We start from the raw sequence: 20,381 nt of genomic DNA on the forward strand, positions 1-20,381 counted from the left end.
ACCTGGTGCTATTACCTGTACACTTGGTGCTATAACCTCTTCCTCTAGACCTGGTGCAATACATCGGTACCTGTACAGCTATACACCTGTGCCTGTACACCTGGTGCCTATACACCTGTACACCTGGTGCTATACACTTGTACTTGCAGCTGTACACCTGTACACCTGGTGCTATACACTTGTACTTGCAGCTGTACACCTGTACACCTGATGCTATACACCTGTACACCTGGTGCTATACACCTGTACACCTGGTGCTATACACCTGTACACCTGGTGCTATACACTTGTAAACTTGCTGCTATACAGCTGTACACCTGGTGTTACTACCTGTACACCTGATGCTATACACCTGGTGCTATACACTTGTACTTGCAGCTGTAAACCTGGTGCTATTACCTGTACACTTGATGCTATAACCTCTTCCTCTAGACCTGGTGCAATACATCTGTACCTGTACAGCTATACACCTGAACCTGTACACCTGGTGCTATACACCTGTACACCTGGTGCTGTACACCTGTACACCTGGTGCTATACACTTGTACTTGCAGCTGTACACCTGTACACCTGGTGCTGTACACCTGATGCTATACACCTGTACACCTGGTGCTATACACCTGTACACCTGGTGCTATACACCTGTACACCTGGTGCTATACACTTGTACTTGCAGCTGTAAACCTGGTGCTATTACCTGTACACTTGGTGCTATAACCTCTTCCTCTAGACCTGGTGCAATACATCTGTACCTCTACAGCTATACACCTGAACCTGTACAACTGGTGCTATACACCTGTACACCTCTTGCTATACACCTATACTTGCAGCTGTACACCTAGTGCTATACACCTGTACACGTGGTGCAATACACCTGTAAACCTGGTGCTATACAGCTGTACACCTGGGGCTATAACCTCTTCCTCTACACCTGGTGCTATACACCTGTACCTGTAGATGTGGTGCTATACACCTGTACCGGTACACGTGGTGCTACAAACCTGTACCTGTACACCTGGTGCATTCCACCGTACCTGTACACCTGGTGTGATACACCTGGTGCTATCACCTGTACCTGTAGCTGTGGTGCTATACACCTGTACCGGTACACGTGGTGCTATAAACCTGTACCTGTACATCTGGTGCTAAAACCTGTACTTGTACACCTGGTGCATTCCACCGTACCTGTACACCTGGTGCTATACACTTGTACTTGCAGCTGTACACCTTGTGCTATACACCTGCTGCTATACACGTGTACCTGTACACCAGGTGCTACACACCTGTACACCTGCTGCTATACACGTGTACCTGTACACCTGCTGCTATACACGTGTACCTGTACACCTGCTGCTATACATACACCTGTACATCTGCTGCTATACATATGTACCTGTACACCTGGTGCTATTATCTGTACTTGCAGCTGTACACCTGGTGCTATACACTTGTACTTGCAGCTGTAAACCTGGTGCTATTACCTGTAGACCTGGTGCAATACATCTGTACCTGTACAGCTATACACCTGTACCTGTACACCTGGTGCTATACACCTGTAGCTATACACTTGTACTTGCAGCTGTACACCTGGTGCTATACACTTGTACATGTGGTGCAATACACCTGTAAACCTGCTGCTATACAGCTTTACACCTGGTGCCATTACCTGTACACCTGGTGCTATATACCTGTACACCTGATGCTATACACCTGGTGCTATACACCTGTACACCTGGTGCTATACACCTGTTGCTATACACCTGTACACCTGATGCTATACACCTGTACAACTGGTGCTATATACCTGTACACCTGATGCTATACACCTGCACACCTGGTGCTATACACCTGTAGCTGTACACCTGTACACCTGATGCTATACACCTGTAGCTGTACACCTGTACACCTGATGCTATACACCTGTACACCTGGTGCTATATACCTGTACACCTGGTGCTATATACCTGTACACCTGATGCTATACACCTGGTGCTATACACCTGTACACCTGGTGCTGCACACCTGGTGCTATACACCTGTACACCTGATGCTGCACACCTGGTGCTATACACCTGTACACCTGATGCTATACACCTGTAGACTTGGTGCTATACACCTGTAGACTTGGTGCTATACACCTGTAGACTTGGTGCTATACACCTGTACACCTGGTGCTATACACCTGAACACCTCCTAAACTGCCCAGTAATAAGTCCCACATTATCGGCCGTTTGGGTAGCCCTCTATATTCTTCCCTCCTCAAAGCCAAGCCTCTGGCCAACCCCCAACGACAAAGCTCCTCGTGCCAACTCTGCTGCGTGGGAGGAACGGGGGACTTCCAGAGACATGTTATTTGACGCTTAGCAAGAGGAGGGCCGAATGCACAAAATGAGATTCTGTCACGGAAGACTTAGGTCAAGGGTACAGCCCCAATAAGCAGTGTTCTATAGTATTGCAATGGGCGTGTTCAGTAAGGGTGCGAGTGTGTCCAATACTCTGGTCCAGTGACCAGCTGGCCTAGGACATGCCCATATCATATGGATGAGATCGTCACCTGCTGAGTGGCATCTCGGACAGATGGATACAGCTGCCGGGAAGCTTTTGTGCACTGCTAATGGGGTCAAGTGTGCTCTACGGAGAAGTGAGAACTGGAGGAACTGAGAGCGAGTCATACAGGGTATCCTTCTGGGGTATTGCAGAAGAGACTGCCACTCAGCCTCCCATCGGTCCCGAAGAGGTGCAAGTCCAACAAGGACAAAGCCCTCTGTCTAGCCACTTAATCCCACGCCTTCCCATGCCCAGCTCACGAAGGGCCTGCTCTGGTGGGTGGTGCCCGGTGCCATCCCCTGTGGGCACAGTGCTGACCTATAGTGCGCAGTATGGTGGAGGTGAAAGAAATGAAGCCCCGGGTAGATCATGGGATGAAATCGAGTCACGATGTGAGAAGATTTCACCATCTTCAAAGGGGTCCCCCGTTACTGAGACTCCCCCAGCCTCCCAGTGGACTAGCCGAGCAAACGGAGGGGTGCCCAGGAGCGGGTGGGCCGCATCACAATGTTCAGTGCACAAGCAGGGGTGGTGCGTGTGACTAGCCGAGCGAACGGAGGGGTGCCCAGGAGCGGGTGGGCAGCATCACAATGCTCAGTGCACAAGCAGGGGTGGCGCGTGTGACTAGCTGGGCAAATGGAGGGGCGCCCAGGAGCGGGTGGGCCGCATCACACTGTTCAGTGCACAAGTAGGGGTGGTGCGTGTGACTAGCCGAGCGAACGGAGGGGTGCCCAGGAGCGGGTGGGCCGCATCACACTGTTCAGGGCACAAGCAGGGGTGGTGCGTGTGACTAGCCGAGCGAACAGAGGGGCGCCCAGGAGCGGGTGGGCCGCATCACACTGTTTAGGGCACAAGCTGGGGTGGCGCGTGTGACTAGCTGAGCAAACGGAGGGGCGTCCAGGAGCGGGTGGCCGCATCACACTGTTCAGGGCACAAGCAGGGGTGGCGCATGTGACTAGCTGAGCGAACGGAGGGGCGCCCAGGAGCAGGTGGGCCGCGTCACACTGTTCAGGGCACAAGCAGGGGTGGTGCGTGTGACTAGCTGGGCGAACGGAGGGGCGCCCAGGAGCGTGTGGGCCGCATCACACTGTTCAGGGCACAAGCAGGGGTGGTGCGTGTGACTAGCCGAGCGAATGGAGGGGCGCCCAGGAGCGGGTGGGCTGCATCACAATGTTCAGTGCACAAGCAGGGGTGGTGCGTGTGACTAGCTGGACGAACGAAGAGGCGCCCAGGAGCGGGTGGGCCGCATCACACTGTTCAGTGCACAAGCAGGGGTGGTGCGTGTGACTAGCCGAGCGAATGGAGGGGCACCCAGGAGCGGGTGGGCCACATCACAATGTTCAGTGCGCAAGCAGGGGTGGTGCGTGTGACTAGCCGGGCTAACGGAGGGGCGCCCAGGAGCAGGTGGGCCGCATCACAATGTTCAGTGCACAAGCAGGGGTGGTGCGTGTGACTAGCTGGACGAACGGAGGGGCACCCAGGAGTGGGTGGGCAGCATCACACTGTTCAGTGCACAAGCAGGGGTGGTGCGTGTGACTAGCCAAGCGAACGGAGGGGCGCCCAGAAGCGGGTGGGCAGCATCACACTGTTCAGTGCACAAGCAGGGGTGGTGCGTGTGACTAACCGAGCAAATGGAGGGACGCCCAGGAAAGGTGGGCCGCATCACACTGTTCAGTGCACAAGCAGGGGTGGTGCGTGTGACTAGCTGGGCGAACGGAGGGGCACCCAGGAGCGGGTGGGCAGCATCACACTGTTCAGTGCACAAGCAGGGGTGGTGCTTGTGACTAGCCAAGCGAACGGAGGGGCGCCCAGGAACGGGTGGGCCGCATCACAGTGTTCAGTGCACAAGCAGGGGTGGTGTCTGTGACTAGCTGGACGAACGGAGGGGCGCCCAGGAGCGGGTGGGCAGCATCACACTGTTCAGTGCACAAGCAGGGGTGGTGCGTGTGACTAGCCGAGCGAACGGAGGGGCGCCCAGGAGCGGGTGGGCCGCATCACAATGTTCAGTGCACAAGCAGGGGTGGTGCGTGTGCCTAGCCGGGCGAATGGAGAGGCGCCCAGGACAGGTGGGCCGCATCACACTGTTCAGTGCACAAGCAGGGGTGGTGCGTGTGACTAGCTGGGCGACCGGAGGGGTGCCCAGGAGCGGGTGGGCCGCATCACACTGTTCAGTGCACAAGCAGGGGTGGTGCGTGTGACTAGCCGAGCGAACGGAGGGGTGCCCAGGAGCGAGTGGGCCGCATCACACTGGTCAGGGCACAAGCAGGGGTGGTGCGTGTGACTAGCCGAGCGAACAGAGGGGCGCCCAGGAGCGGGTGGGCCGCATCACACTGTTTAGGGCACAAGCAGGGGTGGCGCGTGTGACTAGCTGAGCGAACGGAGGGGCGCCCAGGAGCGGGTGGGCCGCATCACACTGTTCAGGGCACAAGCAGGGGTGGCGCGTGTGACTAGCTGAGCAAACGGAGGGGCGTCCAGGAGCGGGTGGCCGCATCACACTGTTCAGGGCACAAGCAGGGGTGGCGCATGTGACTAGCTGAGCGAACGGAGGGGCGCCCAGGAGCAGGTGGGCCGCGTCACACTGTTCAGGGCACAAGCAGGGGTGGTGCGTGTGACTAGCTGGGCGAACGGAGGGGCGCCCAGGAGCGTGTGGGCCGCATCACACTGTTCAGGGCACAAGCAGGGGTGGTGCGTGTGACTAGCCGAGCGAATGGAGGGGCGCCCAGGAGCGGGTGGGCTGCATCACAATGTTCAGTGCACAAGCAGGGGTGGTGCGTGTGACTAGCTGGACGAACGAAGAGGCGCCCAGGAGCGGGTGGGCCGCATCACACTGTTCAGTGCACAAGCAGGGGTGGTGCGTGTGACTAGCCGAGCGAATGGAGGGGCACCCAGGAGCGGGTGGGCCACATCACAATGTTCAGTGCGCAAGCAGGGGTGGTGCGTGTGACTAGCCGGGCTAACGGAGGGGCGCCCAGGAGCAGGTGGGCCGCATCACAATGTTCAGTGCACAAGCAGGGGTGGTGCGTGTGACTAGCTGGACGAACGGAGGGGCACCCAGGAGTGGGTGGGCAGCATCACACTGTTCAGTGCACAAGCAGGGGTGGTGCGTGTGACTAGCCAAGCGAACGGAGGGGCGCCCAGAAGCGGGTGGGCAGCATCACACTGTGCAGTGCACAAGCAGGGGTGGTGCGTGTGACTAACCGAGCGAATGGAGGGACGCCCAGGAAAGGTGGGCCGCATCACACTGTTCAGTGCACAAGCAGGGGTGGTGCGTGTGACTAGCTGGGCGAACGGAGGGGCACCCAGGAGCGGGTGGGCAGCATCACACTGTTCAGTGCACAAGCAGGGGTGGTGCGTGTGACTAGCTGGACGAACGGAGGGGCACCCAGGAGTGGGTGGGCAGCATCACACTGTTCAGTGCACAAGCAGGGGTGGTGCGTGTGACTAGCCAAGCGAATGGAGGGGCGCCCAGAAGCGGGTGGGCAGCATCACACTGTGCAGTGCACAAGCAGGGGTGGTGCGTGTGACTAACCGAGCGAATGGAGGGACGCCCAGGAAAGGTGGGCCGCATCACACTGTTCAGTGCACAAGCAGGGGTGGTGCGTGTGACTAGCTGGGCGAACGGAGGGGCACCCAGGAGCGGGTGGGCAGCATCACACTGTTCAGTGCACAAGCAGGGGTGGTGCTTGTGACTAGCCAAGCGAACGGAGGGGCGCCCAGGAACGGGTGGGCCGCATCACAATGTTCAGTGCACAAGCAGGGGTGGTGTCTGTGACTAGCTGGACGAACGGAGGGGCGCCCAGGAGCGGGTGGGCAGCATCACACTGTTCAGTGCACAAGCAGGGGTGGTGCGTGTGACTAGCCGAGCGAACGGAGGGGCGCCCAGGAGCGGGTGGGCCGCATCACAATGTTCAGTGCACAAGCAGGGGTGCTGCGTGTGCCTAGCCGGGCGAATGGAGAGGCGCCCAGGACAGGTGGGCCGCATCACACTGTTCAGTGCACAAGCAGGGGTGGTGCGTGTGACTAGCTGGGCGACCGGAGGGGTGCCCAGGAGCGAGTGGGCCGCATCACACTGTTCAGTGCACAAGCAGGGGTGGTGCGTGTGACTAGCCGAGCGAACGGAGGGGCGCCCAGGAGCGAGTGGGCCGCATCACAATGTTCAGTGCACAAGCAGGGGTGGTGCGTGTGACTAGCCGGGCGAACGGAGGGGCGCCTAGGAGCGGGTGGGCCGCATCACACTGTTCAGTGCACAAGCAGGGGTGGGGCGAGTGACTAGCTGGGCGAACGGAGGGGCGCCAAGGAGCGGGTGGGCCGCATCACACTGTTCAGTGCACAAGCAGGGGTAGTGGGTGTGACTAGCTGGGCAAACGGAGGGGCGCCCAGGAGTGGGTGGGCCGCATCACAATGTTCAGTGCACAAGCAGGGGTGGTGTGTGTGACTAGCTGGACGAACGGAGGGGCGCCCAGGAGCGGGTGGGCAGCATCACACTGTTCAGTGCACAAGCAGGGGTGATGCGTGTGACTAGCCGAGCGAACGGAGGGGCGCCCAGGAGCGGGTGGGCCGCATCACACTGTTCAGTGCACAAGCAGGTGGTGCGTGTGATACACAATGCAGTGAGGCGGAGCATCGACTGCAGACTCCTGGTACGGAGTGTGCTAAGTGTATAACTGATCTCCTGCCAAGTTCATTAAGATTTTATTGTTTCATTGTTATTTATATAGTTACATGGTTAGCAAAGATTTAAATTGTTTCATGCATTTTATTTCGGGGTTTGGTAGGTAGTGTTCAATATATATATAAATAAATATACCTATCTATAGATATATATATATATAGATATACATATACACACACACACATAATAAATATTTATATATAGCTGATGATTACATTAATTATGGAAATGTTTTATTTAGAAAGTATTTTTTCAAATATTTCATTTTTTTAACTGGTGATATTTGTTTATGTGTTTTAAACTATTCTGTTATGTATTGTTGTGGACTGTGTGGTCTATTGGGGGTTGGGGGACAATGTTATTCTTAAAGTGCATAATAATGACTGTTGTTTGATATGTGAAACTAGAAATGTTTGATATAGTTATGTATTTGTTAGATGTTTTATAATTTTTTATTTTCTGGAATGCCAATGTATTTGGGAAATACAGAGGTAAAGTATTTTTAAATAGTTAAATTATAACTAAACACTTTTTATCATAACATATTAAAATACTTTTCTTTTAAATTGTGTTATGCGTGTGAGTTCAAGAATACTTTTTAAAAGTTATTTCAATTTTTGTTTCCAATATTTCTGGATGTAACATTTTTATGTTTTTATTTATATTTATTAAATAATCTATTATGTTTATTTACATTCCTTGGGTATTTTTATCAGAATCAGTTTTTATTGCAAATGTTTGTTAGACTGGAGTGAGAATAGTAAATCTGACCTTGCCCAACATATGCAGTTTCTTCAGTGTTTCTTATGCCGAAGTTAGAATACTTAGGGCGTGATGTAGAACTCGGCAGACGGGTTACTCCATCACAACGGTGACGGATATCCTGTCCACTAAACTATAAATCCCATAGGATATAAGAGATTTCACTCTCTCCGTCCGTCTAAGGCGACCACAAATCTGAAGTAACCTCTCAAGTGCCACCTATGGAGTCAGAAACCCGATGGTGACATAATTTGCCACCCAAGGCTTTGATGACCCCGGAGGCGATATCTCCTGGCAAGTATGTCACATGTAACTCTGCGGACACCATTTTCGGCTTATGTAATGTCAAATGGACCTCGTATCTGCATCAGTACTCCACTACTGAACTATTTTACCAGTCTATGGGGGTCATTCCGACCCCGGTGGTCAAGGACCGCCGGGGTTGGCGGGAGCACCGCCAACAGGCTGGCGGTGCCCCGCAGGGCATTCTGACCGCGGCGGTTTGGCCGCGGTCAGAACAGGAAGCCCGCCGGTTTTCCGATGCCCTGAGGAAGCTGCGCCGCCATGGGGGATTCCGACCCCCTCACCGCCATCCTGTTCCTGGCGGTTCCGACCGCCAGGAACAGGATGGCGGTGAGGGGTGTCGTGGGGCCCCTGCGGGCCCCACATAGAATTTCAGTGTCTGCATTGCAGACACTGAAATTCGCGACGGGTGCAACTGCACCCGTCGCACCCTTCCCACTACGCCGGCTCCATTCGGAGCCAGCGTCCTCGTGGGAAGGGGTTTCCCGCTGGGCTGGCGGGCGGCCTTCTGGCGGTCGCCCGCCAGCCCAGCGGGAAACACAGAATGGCCGCCGCGGTCTTTTGACCGCGGTGCGGTCATTCGGCGGTTCCCGCCAGGCGGGCGGCTCCTGCCGCCCGCCGGGGTCTGAATGACCCCCTATGACATCATTAACTCTGCAATGAACTCTGACTCCTTCTACTACACTGATGATCATGGAAGTCACCTCTCACCCGCTGCACATGACCTTATTAACCCTCCAGTGAACTTCTGCCTGCTGTCCAGGACATCAGTAACCCTCCAGTGATCTCTCACCTGCCATCTATGACATTGGTAACCCTCCGGTGAACTCTCACCTGCCGTCTATGGCATCTGTAACCCTCCGGTGAACTCTCACCTGCCATCTATAGCATCAGTAACCCTCCGGTGAACTCACCTGCCGTCTATGGCATCTGTAACCCTCTGGTGAACTCTCACCTGCCGTCTATAGCATCAGTAACCCTCCGGTGAACTCACCTGCCATCTATAGCATCAGTAACCCTCCGGTGAACTCACCTGCCGTCTATAGCATCTGTAACCCTCCGGTGAACTCTCACCTGCCGTCTATGGCATCAGTAACCCTCCAGTGAACTCACCTGCCGTCTATGGCATCAGTATCCGTCCGGTGATCTCTCACCTGCCACCTATGGTATCAGTAACCTCTGGTGAACTCTCACCTGCCGTCTATGGCATCAGTATCCATGCGGTGATCTCTCACCTGCCACCTATGGCATCTGTAACCCTCCGGTGAACTCTCACCTGCCGTCTATGGCATCTGTAACCCTCTGGTGAACTCTCACCTGCCGTCTATAGCATCAGTAACCCTCCGGTGAACTCACCTGCCGTCTATGGCATCTGTAACCCTCCGGTGAACTCTCACCTGCCGTCTATGGCATCAGTATCCGTCCGGTGATCTCTCACCTGTCGTCTATGGCATCAGTATCCGTCCGGTGATCTCTCACCTGTCGTCTATGGCATCAGTATCCATGCGGTGATCTCTCACCTGCCGTCTATGGCATCTGTAACCCTCTGGTGATCTCTCACCTGTCGTCTATGGTATCAGTAACCCTGCAGTGATCTCTCACCTGCCGTCTATGGCATCAGTATCCGTCCGGTGATCTCTCACCTGTCGTCTATGGCATCAGTATCCATGCGGTGATCTCTCACCTGTCGTCTATGGCATCAGTATCCGTCCGGTGATCTCTCACCTGTCGTCTATGGCATCAGTATCCATGCGGTGATCTCTCACCTGTCGTCTATGGCATCAGTATCCATGCGGTGATCTCTCACCTGTCGTCTATGGCATCAGTATCCATGCGGTGATCTCTCACCTGCCACCTATGGTATCAGTAACCCTCCGGTGAACTCACCTGCCGTCTATGGCATCTGTAACCCTCCGGTGAACTCACCTGCCGTCTATGGCATCAGTAACCCTCCGGTGAACTCACCTGCCGTCTATGGCATCTGTAACCCTCTGGTGAACTCACCTGCCGTCTATGGCATCTGTAACCCTCTGGTGAACTCACCTGCCGTCTATGGCATCTGTAACCCTCTGGTGAACTCTCACCTGCCATCTATGGCATCTGTAACCCTCCGGTGAACTCTCACCTGCCGTCTATGGCATCTGTAACCCTCCGGTGAACTCTCACCTGCCGTCTATGGCATCTGTAACCCTCCGGTGAACTCTCACCTGCCGTCTATAGCATCAGTAACCCTCCAGTGAACTCACCTGCCGTCTATGGCATCTGTAACCCTCCGGTGAACTCTCACCTGACGTCTATGGCATCTGTAACCCTCTGGTGAACTCTCACCTGCCGTCTATAGCATCAGTAACCCTCCGGTGAACTCACCTGCCGTCTATGGCATCAGTAACCCTCCGGTGAACTCACCTGCCGTCTATGGCATCAGTATCCGTCCGGTGATCTCTCACCTGCCGTCTATGGCATCTGTAACCCTGCAGTGATCTCTCACCTGCCGTCTATGGCATCAGTATCCGTCCGGTGATCTCTCACCTGTCGTCTATGGCATCAGTATCCATGCGGTGATCTCTCACCTGTCGTCTATGGCATCAGTATCCGTCCGGTGATCTCTCACCTGTCGTCTATGGCATCAGTATCCGTCCGGTGATCTCTCACCTGCCACCTATGGTATCAGTATCCGTCCGGTGATCTCTCACCTGTCGTCTATGGCATCTGTAACCCTCTGGTGATCTCTCACCTGTCGTCTATGGCATCAGTATCCGTCCGGTGATCTCTCACCTGCCACCTATGGTATCAGTATCCATGCGGTGATCTCTCACCTGTCGTCTATGGCATCAGTATCCATGCGGTGATCTCTCACCTGTCGTCTATGGCATCAGTATCCATGCGGTGATCTCTCACCTGTCGTCTATGGCATCTGTAACCCTCTGGTGATCTCTCACCTGTCGTCTATGGCATCAGTATCCATGCGGTGATCTCTCACCTGTCGTCTATGGCATCAGTATCCATGCGGTGATCTCTCACCTGTCGTCTATGGCATCAGTATCCATCCGGTGATCTCTCACCTGTCGTCTATGGCATCAGTATCCATGCGGTGATCTCTCACCTGTCGTCTATGGCATCAGTAACCCTGCAGTGATCTCTCACCTGCCGTCTATGGCTTCGAAGACACTGCAGCTGATCTCCTGCTCATACAGCGAGGTCAGTATTCGTTGCCGACGGTCTGGGCGCCGAAGCAGGTTAATCAGGAAAACCTGGAGCCAGCCGAAGAAAAAACATAGAGATCAGAGTCACAGAGATACATTCAAAAAGTCTGTGATTGTGAGCAGATGGCAGGAGTTCATGGAGAAGCGAGAAACTGTAGAAGTGACAGAACTCCCTTGCCCTCTTCAAAATCAAGACAAGGTGGCGATCTGCAGAAGCTATGGAACCCCCCGAGTTCATAGGAGGCAGTGAACAAGAAGGGGAATAAAGCTTGCAGATGAGGGGCATTTGCCCACATGCAGGTATCTCCAACTCGGGGAGCCCCAAAAGTGTTGGCTGAACCCAGTGAATTATAATTGGGAGTTGTTGGCTCATATAACTGGCACAGCTTGGGGTACGAGGGAGGCATTACACAAAGTACCAACTCTCAAAACGTGATAAGAGCCAGGCCACCAAGAAACAAGCAAGAGACGGACATAACCTTACCTCTCCAAAGCCCATTTTGTCTGGATGTTTAGGGGGCACGTGGACGTACTTGGAAGGAGACATGGGGTGGCCATACACTGCAAGGCAAAGACATGAGATACTATAACGGAAACACTTCCAGTGCTGCTGGGCTGAATGAGCTCTATATAAAACTGAGCATTCGTTTTCATCATCCATCATGGGTCAACTCAAGAGAAACATCATACCCCAACAGTCCAGCCCTGACTCTACCACCACGTAACTTAGCAACATGTGCCAGTCCCTCACCCAAAACTCAACCATCCCACGTGACCAAACCACAACTCAAACACACCACCACAATCCCCTTTCCCATGCCTCAACCTCAGCTCCAGGACCACTCCTTGGCGTAAGACTCAGTTACATCCCACAAGTTGCCCCAAGCCAAGATCTCAACATCACAGAACCCATCCTCTGCCAGGTGCATAACCAGAGCATCCAGTCCCCAAGCCTTCCTCCAACCTCAGATTCAGCCTCGCCTCACGACTTAGCTACCAACCCATGACCTTGCAATCATCCGGTCCATCCTTTTTTAGAGTTCAGCAGCCTAGGGCATCTTCCAAAATGTGTCAGATGTTTCGTCCACTCTAGTTAGAGTGCTACTGACATCAACACACTTTTTGGCAGAGGTCCCAACTCTGAATAAGGCCCCAAGATCTCAAACTCAAACTCAAGAAAAACTTAAAACCCCCCTTACATCTCTCCTAATGAGCGAGTAGGCCATCAAACATTCAGTTAATCATTGGCTCGATGATTCAGTGTTTTTCCCGACCTACGCCAAAGAAAGGTATAGCCCCATTTCTTGACTTTCTCCAGGGAAGCCGTGTCTCCCTCCATAAACAGAGCATGGATCTCCACCTTAGAGGACAGAACATATTTGTCATGCCTTGACACCTGACCTCAAGCAATGGATTACACAGTCCCTGAAACAATGTGTGTACTATCAGTGTTGTAACATAAACGCTCCGGACCTAAAAGGTTCCTGAGTCTATGATCCAGAGCTGTGACTCATTCTTTTCCATTTGAGAGCAATCTTCACCTTGGTAGCCTCCAGAGATTATACTCTCTTATTTTAGCAGTCCCAGGCCCAGGACTATTACTTTATGATGTACAGAAAGCGAGAAGCCCAACATTGTTTTCATCATTCTAACCACCTTAGCCCAGAATTCTGTTATTTTGGAAAAGTGCCACCAAATAGTCATCCATATTTGGACTCATACCTGGGTATATATGATACGTCGGTGCATAATACCAGTCGTACAAGGCCTTATAATGTACTCTCTTTCCTTAAAGGAAGCGGAACAGCCATGAATGCCCCTCCCAATCGTCCCCATTGCATCTGGAGGATCTGTCTATCATACATGTGCTCGCATTTCCGAGTATGCTTGCAGACGTTTTGGTTAAGGTTTCTAGGAATATTTGGTATAAGCCAGTAATAACTCTTCTGGTTCCAATTATGTTAGGGATTAGAATTTCAAATGGAGGTTTCCCTAATACCTTCCTGCTTCATTCTAGGATGTAAAATCCAGTGCCTAATGTGTGCATTACTGAGCCTTTAAGCTCTACATTAATGAACTTCAGCTTTTCACTGCAGGAAGATTTGAATGACTCTTCGTAGAACTTTTCTGATAACATCCTATGTCCCCTACTCACCATTTCTGGAAGGGGTACTCCATCTGCAGTTGGAGCAAGTTCCTCATTAAAGTGGATCAGCGAGTAGGGGAAAGATTGTACCCCCTCTTTTCCCTGCAACCTCACCCCAGCTCTAAACCCTGGTGCATCCTGGGGTGACAGGTACACGTTTGGGGTCCTATATTTCTTTCCTATCCAAATAAATGCCCGAGAGATCTAACCAGTGGTGCCTGGTCCATTTGTGCCCAGACAAAGGCTCTGACCTGGAAGATACCGCCGCAGTTCACACCTGGGCTGATGCAGAGTAAAGGGAGGGATCAGGCATGGCCATTCTTACATTTATGCTGTGTTGGCGCTGAAACTTTTGGGAGAGTCCAAGTGTTCTGCGGTTCCATTTAAATTTCAAAATCCATTTCTGCATCTGTGCCATGAACATCTTGCCAATCAGGACTGTCAAGGCCTGAAACAGATAGAGGACCCAGGAAAGGACATTTACTTTAAAAAAGCATTTATTCCACCGAACCACGAGATATACATTGTCAATCATGTATCCAGGTCTCTCCTTATTTTGGTCATCAACTGAGGCTAGTTTGCATGGAAGCAGAATGATATTGCAGGGGTTATTTTGATGCCAAGGTATTTAATATGACCTGTCACCCATCTGGAGGGATATGCCAGGTTTAAGATTTACGTCCCCTCCTTAGAGAGAGATATTTAAAACTTCAGCCTTGTCAAGGTCTATTTTATAGCCTGACACTCTTTTGAATATTTCCAGTTAATCACCTCTGGAAGGGTGGCTGGGATGGCCCTACAGTGAGTGGGACATCATCCAGAGATCGACTGATTTTGTGCTCATAGTCGGTGATTGCCTAACCGGACCTGCCAGGGGCTCAATCACCAAGGTGAAGAGCAGGGATGACAACGGGAACCCCTGCCCGGCGTCTCTGTACCTCAGAGGACCTGAAAGGTAGACCTTAGGAGCTATCCTTGCTGCCAGATGGACGTAGTGATCGAACGCTATGCCCATACATGCCTACCAGGACAGTGAGTAGAAAGGACCTGTCCAGGGATCATTGAGGAGGGTGGACAGTTTTCTGTTGCATGTTAAGCGGAGTGATTGGCTTGCATGATGCACAGTATCTCACATCCTTCCCTGGCTTGGCGATGATGCGATTACAGCATCTCCCCCCTTTGACCTAGCTGTAGTCTTCTCTTCAGAACAGTAGTTAAATACAGAGCTTTAGTAGAGAGTCCTGTTAACTGATCTGGGTTTTGTTACTTTTCAAGGTTTCATCACTGCCTTGACTTCTTCTGCCTGAACGGCTGCGTCTAATATCTCAGTGTTGCGTTGAGTGTGGGAGACAAACGCCTTCTACATACTGTCACTATTCTGTTAGTGAGTGATTTCCTTTGAAGTAGAGGTTTTTTAAATTACCACATTTTGATTCCTCTGTTGTGCACAGTTTTCCCATAATATTCTCTCTTTTGCCCCCCAAGTATGCTTTGCTAATACCGGGCAGACTTTCACCTCCCTCTCCGTTTGAGTGGAGTCCCTACCACCATTACCTGGATTAGACCACTGTCCTGCCTGACACTCCAGCAAGCTCTAGAGTGCCTGAGGAGTCCCACTTCAACACGGCATGAGGTACGTTAGATATGGGTGATAGAGGGTCAGGTCCACAGAGATACCTTGCACTGACACAGAGAAACTCAGGCCAAAGGGAGCCTCCATTCTGCTGTGTAGCGTAAAGACAGAAGACTGGAGACCCATAATTCAGGGTGGGTGTAATCTTTGCATTAGATGATATTTTAAGGGTTGCAATTACCACCCCAAACTTTGAAATAAACACAGACTCCAAAGAATAGATGACAACAACGGTCAAATGAAGTTCTTCGGAACTGTGGTCCGCTCATCCAACGTGGTATTACTCCCCGACATGAGAAAGTCTCTCTTGATGCTAAAAGACGGCGCCTTAGATTTCAACAGGTTGATGACTACCTCATTGTCACAGAAATACATGACCAAGGAGACCAGGGCTCTGGGCGGCCTCTCTTTGTAACAGCCACAAGGACATGCTGTCTACATAGATGGGAGCAGCCATACAGGGACCTTTCCAGGTCTGGCTTGACCTCAGGTGAACAATACAAGTGTGTTCAGGAGTACTACAGGGAGGGACTGTGGCTCCCACCAGATAGCAGTACAGCTTGAGAACTGAGAGCTTCCACAGAAAGAGTGCTTAGCCTGCAAACAGCTGGGATTATGTGTTTATCCAGCTGCTGGTGCCAGACTCTTCATCAAACACAGATGTTGTGTTTGATGTTTGCATGATACAGATGCCACTGCAGATGCTGTTAAACAACTTCTCCTAGATATTTACATAAACGTGGTGTTTGTTCTGTCCTGGTTGCCATGCGTGAAAACGTACGCTCAGTACAGCAAGACTTTGTTGGTTAGTTGGCCATGGCTACAAGACAGTTCTGTTTGCCTGAACTGGGTCGAGATGCCTTGGATGTGCCTCATATAGGCCTCTGTCGTTACTCAATTTGGACTGTGAATTACTGGGCATAGTGCCCGCAAACAGATTGCTCTAGTTGATTAGCCAATTGATCCACGAAGATCAATCGGGCTTCATGCCAGGACGGAACACCTTCCTGAATATTAGACGGCTCCTGTGTTTATTGAGTGGAGCCTCAAGCGGGGATCATGACAAAGTAGCTATGTTGTTGGACACAGAAAAGGCCTTCAACACTCTTGGGTGGCCCTACTTAAAGGAGACACTGCGCTGCACGGGGTTCGGCCCTGGGTTTTTGGACTGAATTAGCATTCTGTACTCATCTCATAGCCCGAGTGAAAACAGGACGCGTTGTCTCAGATAGTTGTCCTATTTGCCGTGGCACTAGACAGGGTTGCCCGCTCTCACCACTGGTATTCACGATAGCAACTGAACCCTTAGCCTCTCACCTGCGACTACGTGCGCAGCAATGGGGGATTCCAGACCTGGGCATATTTGACATCATCTCCCTCTACGCTGATGATGCATTAATATACTTGCGCAGAAGTACCAGGGGTCATGCATCTACTGGATGTTTTGGGGACTCATTCAGCTTACGTGTGAATTGGACGAAGTCCTGCTTATTTCCGCTGGCCCCTATTCCAGAGCATTTGTGGCGCACTCTCCCAGTACATCGCTTGCGATGGTGTCACATTACCTTCAAATATCTCGACATACAAATTTGCCACACCGCTGAGGACCTCAGGGAGGGCAATCTGGGTCGAGCAATTCGCTCGATCCACGGATCACTGCCTTTCTGGGGTTCCTTACCACTCTCACCCTTGGGATGCGTGGCGACTGCAGAGATGGTAATACTACCCAGACTGGTATATTGTTTCACTGCGCTACCATTGGTGCTGTCCGGATCATTCCTCCGCTCACTACATGGTCTGATGTAATAACTACCGTGGGGGAATACTCGGCGCTGGGTCGCCTTAACTACCACATCTCATCTGCTAGTGGAAGGGGGCCTAAGTATGCCTAACTTTGAGTTATATTATGCGGCGACACAATTACAATGGCCGCTTCACTGGCTCCGGCCCTCCCCCACAGTGGAAAGGGCATGGTTGACAGACCACACGTCCTCCCCTACACGGCAATAACCTGATGGGCACAGCCCGAATATGTTGGTGCAGATTCGTACGAAGCAGGGGCCCAACACCAGCCAACTCTCCCAGGATCCCATTGCTCAGTATGCAGGGCACAAGGGAACTAAACACACACCACACGCTGACACCGTGGTCGGCAGCGGGACTAACTACGGTTGGGGACCTCTTCAGGGACGGCTCTCTCATGACATACACTGATATAGAGGACACTTACAACATTGGCCCTGGACTGTTCCTAACATACTGCGCCATGAAACAGCTCATACACAATACCTGACGGGAGGGAGATACAGAACCTTCAACATCGCCTATTCTTCACACATTATCATCAGGACGGGGTCCTATAAAAGTCGTATCCCTGCTGTACAGTGCCTTTCTCAAATGCATTGACGCCATTATCCCCAATTGTCTGGACCAAGGCGTCCCAACACATAAAGTGTGCCTCTCGCAACCCACAACTCTGCTTTACTCAGTTTAACTATCTCCACCAAGAGTATTTATCCCACCACCGGCTTCAACGCATGTTCCCCCAAACAACACATGAATGTCCACGCTGTGGATAGAGGGAAGCTACTTTCTACCACCTGGTGTGGACCTGCCCGCCCATACAACATACTTGGCACTAAATCACTACAATGATGGGGAAATTGGCTGAGCACGCGCTCTCCCCTACCCAGAGTCCTGCCTATTTAGCGTCCGCGCTAAGGCTAAAGGCTAAACAACTACACAGGTTCATAGACTTGCCCTTTGTCTTATTCAAATGCCTCATAGCAAAGCAATGTGCCCCAGTGACTATTCTCTCTCCCTTCTAACTTGGTAATTGTAACTTTTTCTTCCCATAATTGGCATACTAGTCCATTCGGGTCCCCCCATGTAAGTCCTTAGTATATGGTACCTAGGTACCCAGGGCATTGGGGTACCAGGGGATCCCTATGGGCTGCAGCAGTTATTCTACCACCCGTAGGGAGCCCATGCAAAGCGTTCTGCAGGCCTGCCGTTGCAGCCGGCGTGAAAAGGTGCAAGCACAGGTTTTCACTACAGGTCACTGCACCAGGTCACTATAAGTCACCCCTATGGTAGGCCCTCTCAGCCCAGAGAGCAGGGTACAGGTACCTGTGTGTGAGGGCACCCCTGCACTAGCAGAGGTGCCTCCACAAGCTCCAGGCACATTTCGTGGACTTTGTGAGTGGGGGACTCCATTTTATAAGTGTACTGGACATAGGTCACTACCTATGTCCAGCTACATAGTGGTAACTCTGAACCTGGGAATGTCTGGTATCAAACATGTCAGAATCATACCCCAATACTGTTGCAAGTAGTGGAAGTATGATTCTATGCACTCTGGAGGCTCCTTTGAGGACCCCCCAGCATTGCTACCACCAGTCTTACAGAGTTTTCTGGGCAGCCCAGCTGCTGCCACCTCTCAGACGGGTTTCTGCCCTCCTGCTGCTTGATCTGATCAAGCCCAGGAAGACAGAACAAAGGATTTCCTTTGGGAGAGGGAGGTAAACACCCTCTCCCTTCTGAAATAAGTGTGACTGGCTTCGGAGGGGTAGCCTCCCCAAGCCACTAGTTTGCTTTGAAGGGCACATTTGGTATCCTCCATGCATAAACCAGTCTACATCAGTTCAGGGACCCCTTCTCCCTGCTCTGACACGAAACTGGACAAAGGAAAGGAGAGTGACCACTCCCAGGTCCATCACCACCCAGGGGTGGTGCTCAGAGCTCCTCCAGAGGGTCCCTGGGTTCTGCCATCTTGTTTCCAAAGTTGGCAGGGAACCCTGGGAGCATCGGAGTGGTCAGCAGGTGACGTCCGAGCCCCCTCCTAGTTAGGTGACCAATCCCCCTTTCAGGGCTATTTAGGGTCTCTCTCTTGAGTGGGTCCTCCGATTCGTCTTGCAAGACTCCAGCATGATTCTTCTGCAACCTCCACTTTGACTTCTGGCCACTAGAACCGCGACTGGACCCTCCAGGAACAGACAATGCTGCAATCAATAAAGAAGACTTCTTCTGCAACTTTGTTTCCACAGCACCTTCCATCTTTGCAACATTTCCCCGGCCATGCATACTCAGAAGACAGCAACTCTTCAGCCTGCACATGAAGATGAAGTAATCTCCCTTGGAGTGAAGGAGTCACTCCCCTGCTACCGCAGGCACCTGCTGCAATGACAACTAGCTGCGTGGATCTCCTCTCATCCTGAGCTGCGTGGATCCTGCATCACAGGTGGTGGTCTAGAGTACTCCTCTTGGTCCTCTCTGCCAGCTGTCCAACTTTGGTGGAGGTAATCCTTTGCCTTCCCACACAGGACAGTACCCCCGTGCACTGCATCTCTTGCAGCTGCCAAGGTTTGTTTGCATCTCCTCCAAGCAATCTTCAGGTGACGTACAGCTCCAGCACTCCTTCCTGCGACACTCAGACCTCTGCGTGGCTCTCCTGTGGCGTGGGATCCTTTTCTGTAGTGCTGAGTGGGCTTCTTCTGCGACTCCTGTGTCCCCATCCTGTGGGCCTCTTGTGGGTGCTACCTTTGCTCCTGTGGACTCTCTGCAACGCTGAGGGTCCCCTGTGACTCCCACTCCTGGGTTGAGTCCTCCTGACCCTTGCTGGTCCCCGGCAGCACCACTTTTCCACTAACGAAGGAGTTTGCCTTTGCCAAGGTTTGTTGGTGGAATTCTTGCACCGACACCTGTCTGCAATCTTCACTCTAGCGTGGGACATCTTCTGCATCCATCAGGAACTCTCCTTCGGCTCCAGGGCTGCAGTGCTGACCTGTTCTTCCTCAATGTCGACCAACTCCTTCAAGTACAGCTGGGTGGGTAGTAGCTCCTACTCCTCCTGGACTCCACTGTGACTTCTGGACTTGGTCCCCTCTCTCCACAGGTCTTCTTTCTTCTGGAATCCACCGCTGGTTTTCTTTCAGTCTGCTCTGGGTGTCTTTTTCTTATTTTCATCCTTTGGGGTGGTTTGGGGGAAATCCAGTATTTTACTCCCGCATTCCTGGTTTCTGGGGGGTACTGTGTTCCTTACCTCTGTACTCTAGTACTCCCAGCTCCCCTCTACACATTTTAGTTACCTAGATGGGGGTACCTTGGTTGCATTCC

General features: G+C 52.3%; 1 protein-coding gene across 1 annotated transcript in view; it reads right to left on the reverse strand.

Moving 5' to 3' along the window:
• CERCAM (cerebral endothelial cell adhesion molecule) overlaps positions 1–20,381 on the reverse strand; it is a 188,268-nt gene that overhangs the window by 54,880 nt on the left and 113,007 nt on the right. Inside the window, exons 7-8 of the mRNA XM_069236967.1 lie at positions 11,972–12,048; positions 11,429–11,535 (exon numbers count right to left, since the gene is read on the reverse strand). Coding sequence (XP_069093068.1) covers positions 11,429–11,535; positions 11,972–12,048 — 184 coding nt within the window. The remainder of the gene's footprint in view (positions 1–11,428; positions 11,536–11,971; positions 12,049–20,381) is intronic.

Source organism: Pleurodeles waltl, chromosome 6 (genome assembly GCF_031143425.1).
Source record: "Pleurodeles waltl isolate 20211129_DDA chromosome 6, aPleWal1.hap1.20221129, whole genome shotgun sequence".
NCBI classification, from domain to species: Eukaryota; Metazoa; Chordata; class Amphibia; order Caudata; family Salamandridae; genus Pleurodeles; species Pleurodeles waltl.